The 15,426-nt window shown below is 44.2% G+C and overlaps 1 protein-coding gene across 2 annotated transcripts in view; it reads left to right on the forward strand.

Annotated features, from left to right (window-relative positions):
- myo5b (myosin VB) overlaps positions 1-15,426 on the forward strand; it is a 32,206-nt gene that overhangs the window by 5,047 nt on the left and 11,733 nt on the right. For both annotated transcript variants that reach the window (XM_067483382.1, XM_067483383.1), the window contains exons 2-24: positions 4,981-5,091; positions 5,630-5,801; positions 6,032-6,176; positions 6,574-6,730; positions 6,973-7,116; positions 7,334-7,415; positions 7,540-7,647; positions 7,853-7,962; positions 8,050-8,315; positions 8,889-8,970; positions 9,065-9,205; positions 9,349-9,471; positions 10,018-10,101; positions 10,886-11,020; positions 11,095-11,192; positions 11,651-11,737; positions 12,124-12,235; positions 12,611-12,822; positions 13,357-13,513; positions 13,721-13,960; positions 14,075-14,311; positions 14,388-14,481; positions 15,015-15,157. In XM_067483382.1, coding sequence (XP_067339483.1) covers positions 4,981-5,091; positions 5,630-5,801; positions 6,032-6,176; positions 6,574-6,730; positions 6,973-7,116; positions 7,334-7,415; positions 7,540-7,647; positions 7,853-7,962; positions 8,050-8,315; positions 8,889-8,970; positions 9,065-9,205; positions 9,349-9,471; positions 10,018-10,101; positions 10,886-11,020; positions 11,095-11,192; positions 11,651-11,737; positions 12,124-12,235; positions 12,611-12,822; positions 13,357-13,513; positions 13,721-13,960; positions 14,075-14,311; positions 14,388-14,481; positions 15,015-15,157 — 3,240 coding nt within the window. The remainder of the gene's footprint in view (positions 1-4,980; positions 5,092-5,629; positions 5,802-6,031; positions 6,177-6,573; positions 6,731-6,972; positions 7,117-7,333; positions 7,416-7,539; positions 7,648-7,852; positions 7,963-8,049; positions 8,316-8,888; positions 8,971-9,064; positions 9,206-9,348; positions 9,472-10,017; positions 10,102-10,885; positions 11,021-11,094; positions 11,193-11,650; positions 11,738-12,123; positions 12,236-12,610; positions 12,823-13,356; positions 13,514-13,720; positions 13,961-14,074; positions 14,312-14,387; positions 14,482-15,014; positions 15,158-15,426) is intronic.

Raw genomic sequence — 15,426 nt, forward strand, 5'->3', positions numbered from 1 at the left:
GGGGGTGCTCAGCCCCATCTGCTGGGTGTTCAGGGACTGAGACTGAGCTGAGTCATGGATTCCTAGGCTTAATGCCAGTCTGATTCTGACATGGTTTTCAGTGGAACTAAATGGTTTTCTGTTATTTATCGCCATGTGGTTCCAGTTTTTTTCCCAGATTGACTCTAAATCAGCCCAGGACTCAGGCTCTGGCTGGTTTTGTTGGTGTGGGACGTCTCCTTGTGATGGAGCAGCAACAATCAGAAAAATCCGATTAAAAAAAAAATCAATAATCTGTAGGATTGAGATGGATCTGAGGCAGGTTTTGGGTATTTCAGAGCAGGATAATCCAGGGTGGGGGCTGCATGTTAGTCAGGATGTTTGTGGTCATCACAGAATTTTTGTTGTGGACATGTGTTTGTCCCTGTGTCTCTAGGACTTAGTGAAGCTCATGATGCATCCAGTGGAAAAACATCTGAGCTCAAACTATGAAACACGTGAACTAGTCAATGGACTGTGATTTTCACTTTTCACACTAAATGTTTATACAAAAACAGACATTTGACTGACATTTAACAGAGAGGATGAAGTTTAAAATGATCAGTGGTTCAGTTCGACTGTGTGTCTTTACTCACATATGAGACATTTTATCCACAGCACAGTTATTTCTTACTATAAAAGAAAGAGAAGTTTCTCATTAATTTAGTTCGTGTCACGACCGTTGTGTTAACACTAGAGACCAGTTGCGTTACTGCCTGATAAATGTAAAATGTGTACAATTGACCTATTGAGGCTGTTGGTATATTTGTGTTGTCTCAGTATTTGTGTGTAATGTCTGTTCCATGTGCATTTAATCTCCCTGCAGACTGACAATCTGAGGCTGTAATACACTACGCTGCTAGACTTTGGTCCATAAAATGTGCATGAAAGACTACGTCTTCAGATGTCGTGTGTTCCTGTTTCTTTCCAGTGAGCCAGAGATTCACTTTATCATAGAGTATCAGCAAATCTTCGTGACAGATGGACAGATGTCTGAGCCACAGTCCATCTGTCTCTAAATGCTGAAGACATCAGACTTAGCATACAGTTTGGACATCTCTGAGTGGATCAGCCTGAGGTTCAGTGTTACTTCATTATTAGTCTCTGCCCCGGTCTAGGGGTAAGAGTGGAGTGGTCTGTGTGTATTTGTGTTCTATTAGGATCCTAGGGACTGAATCTCTGAGGACTTGTGCAGAGACTCAGAGTCCAATGAGGACTGTGTTGAGGATCCCCAGATCCCACATTAAGAGCTCAGAGATTCCTGCATGGAGCCTGGTTCTGCATTTGCGTTCTCCTGTGTGCTGTCTCTCACCTTTGCCTTCAGTTTCTGTGTCTTCACAAAGCTGCTGCTGTCTTGCGTGTAGATCCCCGCTGACAGGAAGCTGCGTAGTTTCCCGCTGGACACACCCAGGGTTGTCCCTCAGGCTGATGTCATGGTTTTGACTCATGTCTGGGCGGAGATTCGGCTGAGCTGTGAATGGAAACCTGAGCCTGTACAACATCACTCCTGTCTTTCTGAACTCTGAGACCATGAGAGCTGAAAGCTCAGCAGGGTACCAGTTCGTACCAAAAGTATTTGGGGAGTAAAGAGCACTTAGTTCATCCCGTACACTGAAGACATCTTTTGTTTTACACCACAACTCAATAAATAACACAGGACACAGCAGCTTTTGTAGCAGATCAACCAAATGTCAAGTGAGCAAAAGCATTAAACAACAAAACAAAAACTTTTTTTTTTTAAATTTTGTTTATGAATCCCGTGTTTGCAGCAACTCTATCAAACCTGTGACTCACTGACACGAAACAATTTTTTCCTTCCTTTAGTTATTGGTATTGGTTGTTGTCAGTTGGGTTAAAGTCTCATTTTATAGACTCACTCGGTCTAAAACCTTCCCCTGTTTCCCTCTGATGAACTCCTTTTGTTAAGCTGAGCAGATCCGTTCTTCCTCCACACTTTGGTCGAGGTTCATCTTGGTCTCATCAGTCCATAACACTTGTGGATCATCTTTGGGCTTTCTTGACTTTCTGAAGTCAAAAACCAGGTAGTAAAACATTTAAAATTAAGTCTAAAACCAGGACTAGTCATTTAGAGACTTACCCTCACAGTCCCAATAGTTTTGCTCCCCTATAATGTGGGTCATTTGATACTAATGATGTTGAATCTGAATAAAAAAGATCTTTAGACCTTCAGCACAGAGTGAATTTGGGATTTTACAGATTCCTGCTGATGGAATAATAACGATGATGACAGGAGCCGTTTGTCCGACAGCAAACTTGTCTTTCACACTAAACCTGTAAAACAAGTCATGTTCTGCTGTTATTCAGGTCCCCCCCCCCCCCCCCCCCCCCCAGTGCTGCTGGATTCCACACTTTGTTTTGGAGGCAGTTTTCTCCTTCACTGACGTTTGATTATTATCCCATTGTGTTTAGGACAATAGAAATTAGTTTCATTTTCCCAAAGACATTTCAGGCATTCTTTAATCCACCTCCACTCCCTTGACACATGAAGGACTCAGTCCTCCTCCCCGCCACGTTACCAGTTGATGTAGAAATGTGGTTCTTTCCCTGTATGTTAACACAACCTGTGAAACACTGCAGCGCTGTGCACTTAGTGTTGATCGGGACTCCTGCAGCAGGAGTTGTTCTGTCTCGTCCATGCAGGTGGACTGGTGGATTATTTGGAACGTGAATATTTTTTTCTGGTCTGAAACAACAACTGAACTTTGTCTGACTGGCATGAGGGGTGTGTGTGTGTGTGTGTGTTTGCAGCCTAAATGTCCACGTATGCTGGACAACTGCTGCTGGACAACTGCTGCTGTACAACCCCCCCTTCCCCCACTGAAAACTCGTTACAGAGCGTCAACAAAAAGTTAGTGTGTGTGACCTCATTCCTCCCCCTGTGTCCTGCTGAGACAATCCACATGCAGAACACATGGTGCTCAGCCATTGGACAGTTAGCGACTGTGTCCCAGATAAAGACACAACAGACATGAGGGTCCTGATCTGATTGGGTGCACAGGAAAATGAATTACCTTAACATCTTGGTGTAGACAGAATTTGTGAGGGCATTTCATTCATACAGAGCGACAGAAGCTTATTTTCAAAGACACTTCTTTGAGTCCAACTTTAAAATATTGTCTGTCCCATTAGCACTGCAGCTAACAGGTGATAATCATCAATTATTGATCACTAATTATTTCCTCAGTTAATCAATTAATAACCTCTTCAAAATGTCCAAAAACAACTGAATTATGTCCAGCACAGGTTCCCACAGTCCCAGTTGGTGTCTTCAAATCTCCAAAACCAGTTCCAAGTTCAGTTCACTGTCTCTGAGCTGCTGGAATTGTTTCTGATTTGATCATTCCACAAAAGTATTAAAAAGCTTTACACTGAAGCTTAAAGTTCCAGGCTTTTGTTAATAATTTGAACATTAAAAAAAACTCAAAACTAACTGTTTTTAAGCAGAGATGTCGCATACTGTCTGGTGAAGTGTCTCCACAGTAAACTGAGTCATTTTGAACAAAACAACACATTTGAAGATGTCACGTTTAGCTACAAGGAACTAAATCAAAAGAAGATTTTTCTTAGATTTATAGATAATTAGCAGATAAATGCTTAAAGTAAATAGTGTGTGTTTTTGACTCAGAGATGCTGAATGTACAGATATTTTCGGTACGTTTACCTTAACCTGGTTGCTTTTACAAACTCTCTGAAAAACTCTCTGTTGGAAAAACACTGTTTTTCTCCAGACTTAAAGTGAGTTTTCCTTCTCGTCAAACCTATGAGCAGCCTGGTGAAAGGAAAATGATGCTGGGTGAGAGTCTGAGCCAAGTGACGGAAAGGATTCTCTGTGATCTATCAGTTTGAGTTTGGATTAAGTGTCAACCCTGAATGAAGCACATCTACGGACATTAATGTGCATCTGTGTTCACTTAGTTAGTGATCAGTCAGCAGATCTGATGTTTGTGGGCAGGATGACTTATGGCAGATGTAGTCTGAGAGGGATTTCCTATCAGCGATAGCATCACTTATCATCATGTAAATGGTGAATGGTAAAAAGATTCAGTTTCCTCAGTGGGAGATTCTGAAACCATAAAATCTATAAATGATCGAGATCATTAAAAGCAGGAAGGTTCCTGGGTGCCACACAGGGAAACAGTGTGTTTTTATGTAAATGACTTTGTTCCGGTTTCCATGAAGCTATGACATCAGCGTCTGCTCATTGCGTGAACAGCTGACTGACACACACTGAATCTGCTGCTAAATAACAAGCTGCTTCCTTGTTTCACTGACGTTGTGAGCTTGTCTGTTGGAAGAAGGAAGATACATCTGACTTTCTAATGAACAACAGAATCCCTGCACAGTTTTGGTCCCACTCTCTGTGTCAGGGTGGGTCCACATGTAGCTTAGCTGTCACTGTTTAAAGCCTTTTCACTCTCACCGATCCAAACATGGCTTCACTGTAGGTAGAAAATCCTTACACTGTGCCCCAATGCAATCTGAACCATCAGTTTGAGCGGCTGCACAGATCGGGGCGTGGTCCGTTCAAAAGGAACAGTTTTATTGTAGCAGTCAGTGTTTGTGAGCATTGTGTCAGTCTCTGCAGAGCAAACAGAGACAAGACAGATCAAATCTGATCCTTTCTTTATGCTTCAGCTGTAGCTCCTCTCCTTAAGAGCAGCTGCTCATACTGTCGCCAGTTAATGCTGAAGCTTTAAAGGATCCCGCAAAAGTCTGATTGCAGGTGGATAAAGTTAAAGGACTCGGGTGGTGGCCTGGGTCACAAACCTCCATCAGCTCTGTGACGATGGTTGTAAGAAAGTAAACGCTCTCACAGTGATGAAGATAAATAAATCAAACCTATTTAACGTGTGTGTGTGTGTGTGTGTGTGTGTGTGTGCGTGCGACAGAGAGTGAGAGTGATCGCATTATGTTTCTAATCACAGACCTGATGTGTTTCAGTTCACTCGGGTCTGGATCCCGGACCCTGAGGATGTGTGGAAGGCTGCAGAAATCACCAGAGACTATAAAGAAGGAGAATCAGTTCTTCACCTTAAACTGGAGGATGAGACGGTATTTATCGTGTTTTTCTGTGTGTTTGAACAGACTCGCAGCTGTGACACGTGTTCATCACTGTTTTATACTAACATGTTTCTGTTGAACTTTGTCTGGTCCAGTGAGTTAAAGTGTGCTTTCACTACCAACCATCCATGAGCGAACACACAAAGAAGATGAATCTGTAAAACCTCAGAGACATGCGGTGACTAATACTGCACTGTAAAAAACAGAACCGCACAATGTGGACAGGTTCTGTAGAATAGCTGAAACTAATAACTATTACATTTGTTGGCATCAGATTTCTGTCCCAGCTGTAAAACTCTTCAAATTAAAGTTTTTTCCTGGAACCACATGATGTGTACTGTCTCACACACGCTTCAGACCATGTGGACACACAGTTGTGGACAGTTTACTATGTCTGTCACCTGAGTTTCACCTTGTTAGATGTGGTTCCTGTTTGTCAGAAACAAACCAGGGAAGTCACAAACTTTCCCGTCATTATAACTGCAATACTGTGTATTTACTCAGTGTGTATTGTGTGTCCCCCTCCCAGCCTCTGGAGTACCCCGTGGGTCCGAAGACTAACCCCCTCCCCTTCCTGCGTAACCCCGACATCCTGGTGGGGGAGAACGACCTCACTGCTCTCAGTTACCTGCATGAACCTGCTGTCCTGCACAACCTTAAAGTCCGCTTCCTTGAGTCCAACAACATCTACACCTACTGTGGTCAGTGTCTCTGTGCCAACTTGTTCTCAGCTTCCTGTTCTCTTTGTTCTGTTTGTTTGTTTGTTTACGCATGATAAATGTCGTCTGACCGCTTTAACTTGAATCTGCTCAAACCAAAAACAAAAAGCGGACGATACATGAGGACACAGACGGTGTCCAACGGTCTGCCTGATGCTGATGGCATTGGACGTCTCAGGAAGTGACGCTGTGTGTGTGTGCTGTGTGTTCAGGGATCGTGCTGGTGGCCATCAACCCATACGAGCAGCTGCAGATCTATGGGGAGGAGGTCATAAACGCCTACAGCGGCCAGAACATGGGCGACATGGACCCCCACATATTTGCTGTGGCTGAGGAAGCGTACAAGCAGATGGCCAGGTGAGACCTGAGTATGGATGATGTCTCTCTGTAGAGTGTAGACCACAAATACAACTGCAGATGGCTTTGGGGAGGTCTTTTTATAATATTGAGCTAAAGTCATTCAGGCCAACGTTCTCAGACACCTGAGACAGGATGTTCTCTTTTGACATAGGGAGTGTCCTCTGTGTGTGTGCAGTGGGGTTTAAATAGGTGGTTGATCCAACATTTCCTCTGATCTTTGTGTGTTCATAAATACATGTTAACAGTGTAAAGCATCGTCTTCACAACCGTCACTCTTTTTGCTGTTTAAACCCGTTTGCAGGGCATACGTGTCTTTACTGGATCAGAACATCAAATAAAGTGCTGCTACTGCTGCAGGAATAATAGTTCCTCTGTCCCTTTGGGTGTTTTGCAGAGATGAGAGGAATCAGTCCATCATTGTGAGCGGAGAATCAGGAGCAGGAAAAACTGTTTCTGCAAAGTATGCCATGAGGTACTTTGCCACCGTGGGTGGCTCCAGTAACGACACTAACGTGGAGGAGAAGGTGATGGCGTCCAGCCCCATCATGGAGGTCAGTGAGCGGCTACTTTAGGGATTCATTCAGGCACAGTGCACATGTTACTGAGAGCAAACCTGTATGTACATCATGTCATTTTCTTGTGCCTCTTTAACCCCTGATTTTTTTCTGCTGATGTTTCTTCTGTCTTATTATGTTGAGCTGCATGAGTCTGCACAATAAACCACTTCAGATCACAGTGTGAGATTTTTCTGAAGCACTGTCTATCACATATCCTGCTCCTGTCCATCTCTCAGGCAATTGGAAATGCTAAAACCACTCGGAACGACAACAGCAGCCGCTTTGGGAAGTACATTCAGATTGGCTTCAGCAGGAACTACCACATCATTGGAGCCAACATGAGGACATACCTGCTAGAGAAGTCTCGGGTGGTGTTTCAGGCCAGTTTGAAACATTACATTTAATACACATTCAGCTGGCACAAATGTTCCTTCATCATCAGGAATAACAAAGTCATGTCATGTGCATTAGATATAAACTATCTCTGTTTTACTGGTTTTACCATTTGAACACGAGGAGCTGTGTATTTTCCCGCTGAACGCTCTGCTTAAGTATCTTCTGTACATGTACATCACAGTGTTGTCGTTTGCGTTCCAGGCTGAGGATGAGAGGAATTATCACATCTTCTATCAGCTCTGTGCTTCCACCAGTTTACCAGAGTTCAAAGACCTCGGCCTCTGTGAGTTCACCTCTCTCTGTCTGTCCGTTGCAGTCGTTGTGGAAACACTGCTGTTCCTTATGTCAGGCCATTTTCTCACCTGCCGGCTTTAGTCTTTAACCCATTCTCTGTTTCTCTGCTTCAGCCAGTGCACAGGACTTCACGTACTCCTCTTTAGGGGAGAACATCTTTATCGAGGGGGTGAATGATGCTGAAGACTTTAAAAAGACCAGAGAGGCCTTCACCCTGCTGGGTAAGCAAGGGTCCCACAGAGCAGAGGACCCGGGCAGCACCAGGGTTTAGATTTACATTTGAACTTTCTCGACAAGGGAGAGAGGAGCTTTATTCCTGATATTTTACAAACATCTCTGAAATTTAGCAGAACTGTGGAAAAGACAAATTAAAACATGTCTTTAACATATCAGCTCAGCATATGAACGTCTGTCTGTGACTTGCAGGAATAAAGGACAGCAGTCAGAACAACATTTTCAAAATAATAGCCTCCATCCTCCATCTTGGCAATGTTGAGATCTGCATCGAGAGAGACGGGGAGTCCTGTCATATTTCGGTACTTCATCATGGTTACTGCCCTCACCGAGATTCGTTAGCTCAGGTTTGACATCGGACTCTAACAACAGCTGTGTGTGTGTTGCAGAAGGATGACGCCCACCTCAAACACTTCTGCAGGCTGCTGGGTGTGGAGCTGCAGCAGATGGAGCACTGGCTCTGTAACAGGAAGCTCGCCACGGCCACAGAGACCTACGTGAAGAAAATGTCCAGCCAGCAGGCAACCAACGCCCGTGACGCGCTCGCAAAACACATCTACGCCCGCATGTTCGACTGGATCGTGGAGCACATTAACCTGGCTCTGCACACGTCCTCCAAACAGCACTCCTTCATCGGGGTCCTGGACATCTACGGGTATGAAGATGTGTACACTCTGATGCTCTGTTTATCTTCTTGTTCTTTTTGTCTTTGTCAGACTTGGTGATAGGAAGTATAAAAGTACTTTTACTTCAGTTCTGTACTAATTTCATTTTCTGGTATTTTGTATTTTGATTTAGCTACATTTCATTAGTAAATATTGTACTGTTACTCCACTACCTTTCTTTAAAAAGTATAGTTACCTTTCATCTTCAGATTCTTAAGACTAAGCACAATTATCAGACGTTTATTTTAAAATTCAGCAGCTACCCAGCAGTACCTGAAGTAATTCACATTCCACTTGTTTTCCATGGTTTTAATTTAGAACTGAAGCTTCAAACTTTTAATCCTCTGAATTGTGGTTTTTACTTTCTGCAAACCACATTTGTTAAACTAAAAGAAGTCATTTAATGTGATGTCCTTCTTCTGTTAATTGTTCATTGTGTTTCCCAGCTGCAGCATTATAGTATTAACTGGGGTTTGGTAGTCGAGTTTCTAGCTCATCTTTATGAAGGTGAAAGTTTCTTCCTGCCGCAAATTAACTGGACATCATCTGTTCGCCATCTGCAGGTTTGAGACATTTGAGGTGAACAGTTTTGAGCAGTTCTGCATCAACTACGCCAACGAGAAGCTTCAGCAGCAGTTTAACTCTGTGAGTCTCAGTTTCTGTGTTTCACCAGAACAGTTTGTGTTGCAGAACTCTCCTCCCTCCCTTTTAACCGTCCTCACTTTAAATGTCTTTGCAGCACGTCTTTAAGCTGGAGCAGGAGGAGTACATGAAGGAGCAGATCCCCTGGACCCTGATAGACTTCTACGATAACCAGCCCTGCATCGACTTGATCGAAGCTCGGCTAGGCATCCTGGACCTGCTGGACGAAGAGTGTAAAGTAAGAGGACACGGATGTTTCAGTGTCCGCAGCAGAAGAGAAATTCCCGAAAATTCCCGTGATTTATTCCTCCTGTCTGTAGTTCCACTAGTTCTAGTTCTGTCCACTGCAGCTATCACAAATCTGCTTGTTCTGTGCTACAGGTGCCGAAGGGAACGGATCAGAACTGGGCCCAGAAGCTCCACAAGCAGCACTCCAGCAGCGCCCACTTCCAGAAACCTCGTATGTCCAACACTTCCTTCATCGTCATCCACTTCGCTGATAAGGTGAATACAGGAAGGCTGATGGTGCCGCTGTTTTATCAGGTTTAGGTTCACTTTGAGAATCAGGTCTTTGTCACTATCTGAACTCCTACAATAGTAGCAGCTGTTTATTTAATTTTCTGATCCAGTGAAGATACGTTCTGCAGATGGATTTAAACCGCACAAAGAGTCACAGTGTCCTGGTTTGGGACCATGTTAACTGAGTCCTCAGGTCTGGAGAAACAGGAGCAGGACTGAGACTCAGAATAAATCCTTCAAGTTGGATATTTCAGAGTTGTCTTCTCATTATGTCTTTCATCTGTCTTAATGTGTTAATATGCAGAATTAGGGATTTTCAAAATATTATGATCATGGTGCCCCAAGGATCACAGTCAAATGTTTTCAGTCCTTGAATTAACAATTAATACAGTTCACACAGACAGAAGAGAAACAATCTGTTTTTGGGAGAGGTGTCCTCAGACAGGGCAAGTGTAATCAGTGAGCCTCCTCCTGGACAAAGCAGATCTAGTGAAACAGCTGATGATCTCCGTGTGATGTGTGTCTGCACAGGTGGAGTATCAGTGTGAAGGGTTTCTGGAGAAAAACAGAGACACTGTCTACGAAGAGCAGATTAACATCCTGAAGGCCAGTCAGGTAAAAACCACAAAACCACAAAACCACAAACCCACAACCAGAACTACACTCTGTCTTATAAATTTTATTCTGAAGTTTTCTGAGTCTCCTGTGATTTGAACGCTGCTGCTTTGACCGAGGTTAGGATTTAGCCAAAGAGTCTCTCTAGGATATGTGTCCTGTCCTCACTTCCTCACACACAGAGGTGGTAAGCTGATCTCAGGTGTTTGTCTGCTTCAGGATTCTGCACAGCACCTTTATGAACCTCAGTTTGTCCGTGAAGCTCTGCAGTTTATCATTAAACAGATCTTTTCTTGGGGTTCGTGGGATGAGCTGTGATAAAGTGGTCTTTATGATTTTCATGATACTGATGTTTAAGATCGTCTCTTCTCTGTGACCATCAGCATTGGTGTGAAGTCAAGAGAAGAAAGCTCAGTTGTGTTTTCATTAAGTCAGGGGATCATAAAAGCCTCCAACTGCATGAAAAAGGACTGATATCAGTCTGTCCTGCTGCACACTGGAACAGTGAGACTTTTCTGCTGCAGGAGACGACACAGCTAATGGACGAGTAAAACTTTAGTAAATAGTTTTATTTTTAATAAAGACCCTAACCCTTATTTCAAAAGACTTTATATGTCCTTCAATATTATAGAGAAAGACGTGTTTGACATCTGTCCCTTCTAGTCTGACACTTAGACAGGTGTCACCTTACCGTCTGCGTCTTCAGTTCAACTTGTGCCTTTTGTATTTTAAATAAATTGAATCAAATCTTTTTCACTTCAAAACATCTGTGTCTAACTTTCAGTTTCAGCTGGTGGCAGATCTGTTCGCTGACAAAGATGACGTCCCCACCCAAAAGACATCCAAAGTGAATGTCCGACCGGCAAAGGCAGTTCCCAAAGCTCCCAACAAGGAGCACAGGAAGACAGTGGGACACCAGGTGAGCTCCCATCTCCTGATGGCAGGTGATGAGCGGAAACGTCCGTGTGGCTCACGTGTTTGTGTTTGCTTCAGTTTCGTAGCTCTCTGCAGCTCCTCATGGAGACTCTGAACGCCACCACTCCTCACTACGTCCGCTGCATCAAACCCAATGACTTCAAGGAGGCCTTCTCGTGAGTCTGCTGGTTTGTCTTAGAGCTTGTCCTGTGTCAGTGAGTTAGGGCTGATTGATGAGGAGTGAGACTTACAGCACACTCTGTCTGCATGCTGCTGTTGTTCTCAGAGTCACAGAGAAGGACAGAGCTGATCTGTGGTGATGACTCTGTGGAGACATTGGACATTTTAAAAACTTTTACACTTGATTCATTGTTTCACATTAACAATGGGGAAGATTTCTGCTCACGATGTAGCTGCTTGTTTCTGCACACAGCCTGTCTCAGCGCTGCTTATTACAGTCACATGTGTTGGTCCCTCTCTCAGTGAACAGTCAGTCCTAAGCTCATCGTCCGTGTGTGTGTGTGTTTGTGTGAGAGATGCCACAGAGCAAGATGAGGTAGGAGCAGACACTCAAAGTGAAAGAAAAGATTGAACTGAAGCGAGACAAAGATGTTTTTCTTGTTTGTGGTTGTAGGTTTGACCCGAGGCGTGCTGTGCAGCAGCTCCGAGCCTGCGGAGTCCTGGAGACGATCCGTATCAGCGCGGCTGGATATCCGTCGAGGTGAGACTGTCCTCAGACCTTACTCAGATCACCTCCTCTCACTGACTGCAGTATTCAAATCCACAGCACAGATATGACTGCACTCATTTGTCTGTTAGGACAGATTGTTGTGTGTGTTCAGGCTCGGAGGAGCAGGGAGTCCTTCATCAGGGCTGTGTGTTATTGTCTCAGCAGTTCTTTGCCTGCTACTCTGTCACATGCTCCTCATGAGAGGACAAGCATGAAATCTAATCATCTGAGTCCATCTCAGAAACACAAACTTCCTATGTAACGGCTGGAGCTGTGCTGTGTCTGTATGAAATCTAGTCCTGTTCCTAACCTGATCACTCCTATAGGAACTGCAGTGTAAAGCAGTAAACCTGTGTCGTGTGTGTGTGTGGGCGCAGGTGGACGTACCCAGACTTCTTCAGCAGGTATCGAGTGCTGATGAAGAAATCAGAGGTGACATCAGCAGACAAGAAGATGACCTGTCGAAACCTGCTGGAGACTCTGATCAAGGTAAGCGAAAGATATACATCTCCATCACCATCACTGCACGTGCTCTTTTGCTTTCCCTTTACAGCTACACGCACCATGGATATGGCACATTTCATTTGTATTTCTGGAGGCAGAGATATCAGGAATCAGAAATGTTTTATGACTTCTCACTGAATGTCACTGTAAATTTAAAAAGTTCATGAGTTCATGTGATGTGCAGTTTTTAAAAGAGCAGTAACATAGAAGGAACCTAAAAGCCTATATTAATAAAAACTACACATTTGATCTTTCTCTTCTGTAAATAACCACATGTACAGATCATGTTTCCTGTATCGTAATTTAAATTTATGACTGAAGGGTCAGTCTGATAATTACCTTTGTGTTGTTTGATCTCAGGAGCCCGACATGTTTCAGTTCGGTAAGACCAAGATCTTCTTCAGAGCAGGGCAGGTAGCTTACCTGGAGAAGCTCCGGGCCGATAAGTTCCGGGCTGCCTGCATCAAGATCCAGAAGACGGTCCGAGGTTGGCTGCAGAGGGTTCGATACCGCAAGATCCGCAAGTCGGCCATCACTCTGCAGAGATTCGGCCGAGGATACCTGGCCCGCAGGTGTGTTTGTGTTCACGTGTAAAACAGCTGCTGCCAGACCTGCAGCTGCACGCGTATTTGTACAGTTTTAAAGGAGAAAACAAAGTCCTGTACACGAAAAATGGGGTGAACAAAATGGAAACTGAAATAAAAGGCACATACAGAAATAAGACTGAAACACATTAGAAAAAAACTGTTGATTTAATATTGTGCAGCAAAACCTATGTGGATGTCAGATTATTGACAAACACGTCCTGTTTCTGTTGAGTTGTGTTTCAGTAAGTCATCCTCAGTTTATAGATCCAAAAGGAGGTTTCTTCTCTTTTAAATCTGACATGAGCCTGACACAATAAAAAAACTCACTAACTGTAAACCTTCCCAGTCCCAACACTAATGTAATAAAAGTTAAACAGAGATATGATATTTGGATATAAAGGAAGTAAAGAAACAAGTCAAACCTAACTCATTACCAACAATTACATAAACTCGCAGTGACACTGTTGTCTGTCTGTCCACTTTCTGCCCCCCCAGTAACTAATGAGTTATTTTCCTCAGGTACGCTGAGTTCCTGCGTCTGTCTCGAGCCGCCCTCATATGTCAGAAGCAGCATCGTATGGTGAGAGACAGGCGGGCCTATCTGAGAGTGAGACAGGCTGTGGTCACTATCCAGGCCTACGCCAGGGGGATGTTCACTCGCAGGATTTACTGGGAGGTACATGAACACAGCCCCCACCTTTTTTTTTAGGCTGGGACTGATTATTCTTGATCTGTGAGGACAGACTCTGTCTCAGCTCCACATGTGGATGTAAAGAGTGAATTGAAGACAGAACGTGTCCAATTTAAGGTGGAATGTGACCAGACAGTCTCTGAATGTTTCCTGTGTTCAGCTTTGTAGTGACTGTCCTCTGTTACTCTGCAGTTCCTCCTGCATCACAAGGCCATGATCATCCAGAAAAACGTGCGCGGCTGGCTGGAGAGGAGGAAGTTCCAACGAGCCCGTCAGGCCGCCATCATCATCCAGTGTGCGTACAGATGCATGCACGCCAAGCGGCAGTTCAAACAGCTGAAGATCGAAGCTCGATCTGCAGAACACCTGAAGAAACTCAACACGGGCATGGAGAACAAGATTGTCCAACTACAGAGGAAGGTGGATGATCAGGTACACAGTCAGATGTAGCAATACACAGAAATACACAGTTAGGTACTTTTATTATACAAAGAAAATGAATCCTAAAAAGACCAAAGAGTAATCGAGTAGTGGCTCCTGTTTCAGAATAAAGAGTTCAGATCTCAAAATGAGCAGCTTCTGATAGTCAACGCCTCTCTGGGGTCAGAGGTGAACAAGCTGCAGAAGGAACTGGAGCTGATCCGGAGTCAGAGCGGTGACGGAGGTCAGCTGACGTCGCTGCAGGACGAGCTGGACAGGCTGAGAGAGGAGCTGCAGGAGGCGCACGCAGAGAGGAAGAGGCTGGTGGAGGAACACAACAGTGAGAAGCTGTGTCTGACACAGGTGAGCATCACAAACAACTGTGAACATACATGTGTTCTGGTCTCAGGTGTTCATTCTCTGTACTCTTTTCCTGCAGCGGGTGCAGGAGCTGGAGAGAGAAAACTCCCTACTGAAGAGCGAAAAAGAGGAAATGAACCAAAGGATTCTTCAGCAGTCGAAGGACAGTGACGGTGAGAGCTTTCTCGTATCTTCTCTTATAAGAGATGGAGGACACCTTCTGATGTCTGTCTCTGTAAAACAAAGTATTTTGAGGAGTGACATTCCAGCTCCATTCATGTGCTGCATCTGATGGGCTGGACTGTTTCTAAAGCAAGTGTGCTAATTTCCTGCTCTGGAGGCGACAAGCACCACAATCAAACTCCTTCAGATGATCCAAAATGCAGCAGCACATCTAATTTTTGATCAGCTACAAAGGCCCTGCATTACACCACTGTTCAGATCTCTGCATCGGCTTCCTGTAGCTCCCTGCATCAGCTTTAAAGCTCTCACTACGAGTATTCAGAAAAAAGCCCTCCGGTCTGTCCTTTCTTGAGCTTGCGTCTCATAAAACAGAATCATCTCTTCTCATAGTACTGTGCTGTTCCTCCATGAATTCACTTGTTGCTTTGGATAAAACCGTCACCATGTAAATAGAAAAAGAAAGTGAAAAAAGGTGCATTCTGTCAATGAGTGTGTTCCTCAAAAGTGCGTGTGTATATTACAGCGGTTGATGGCAACATGTCACTATTGAGCAGTGTGCAGAACGAGCTGGATGCAGAGAGGCAGCGATACCAGAATCTGCTCAAAGAGTTTTCTAGACTGGAGCAGAGATACGAGAACCTTAAGGAAGAGGTCTCCCTGAACAAGGTGAGTCTCTGTCTACTGTAGAGGTGGTGAAGTCTGGCCCCAGTTCTGGTAGTTTTCCAACTATCCCTGACCAAACCACTGCTAATTAACTGGACCAGGTCTGTTCAGTCAGTCAGTAGCTGGAAGATGAGGGTTGTGTAGGGATAGCTGAAAACGAGCTGGACTATGGCCAGACTTCATCACCCCTTTTAACTGATATACAGGAGCTAAAACATCCCCAAACCAAATGAAAATGCAGCTCTGTAATGCTTATCACTTTGACTCCATTC

This window comes from Channa argus, chromosome 18 (assembly GCF_033026475.1).
Source record: "Channa argus isolate prfri chromosome 18, Channa argus male v1.0, whole genome shotgun sequence".
NCBI lineage: Eukaryota > Metazoa > Chordata > Actinopteri > Anabantiformes > Channidae > Channa > Channa argus.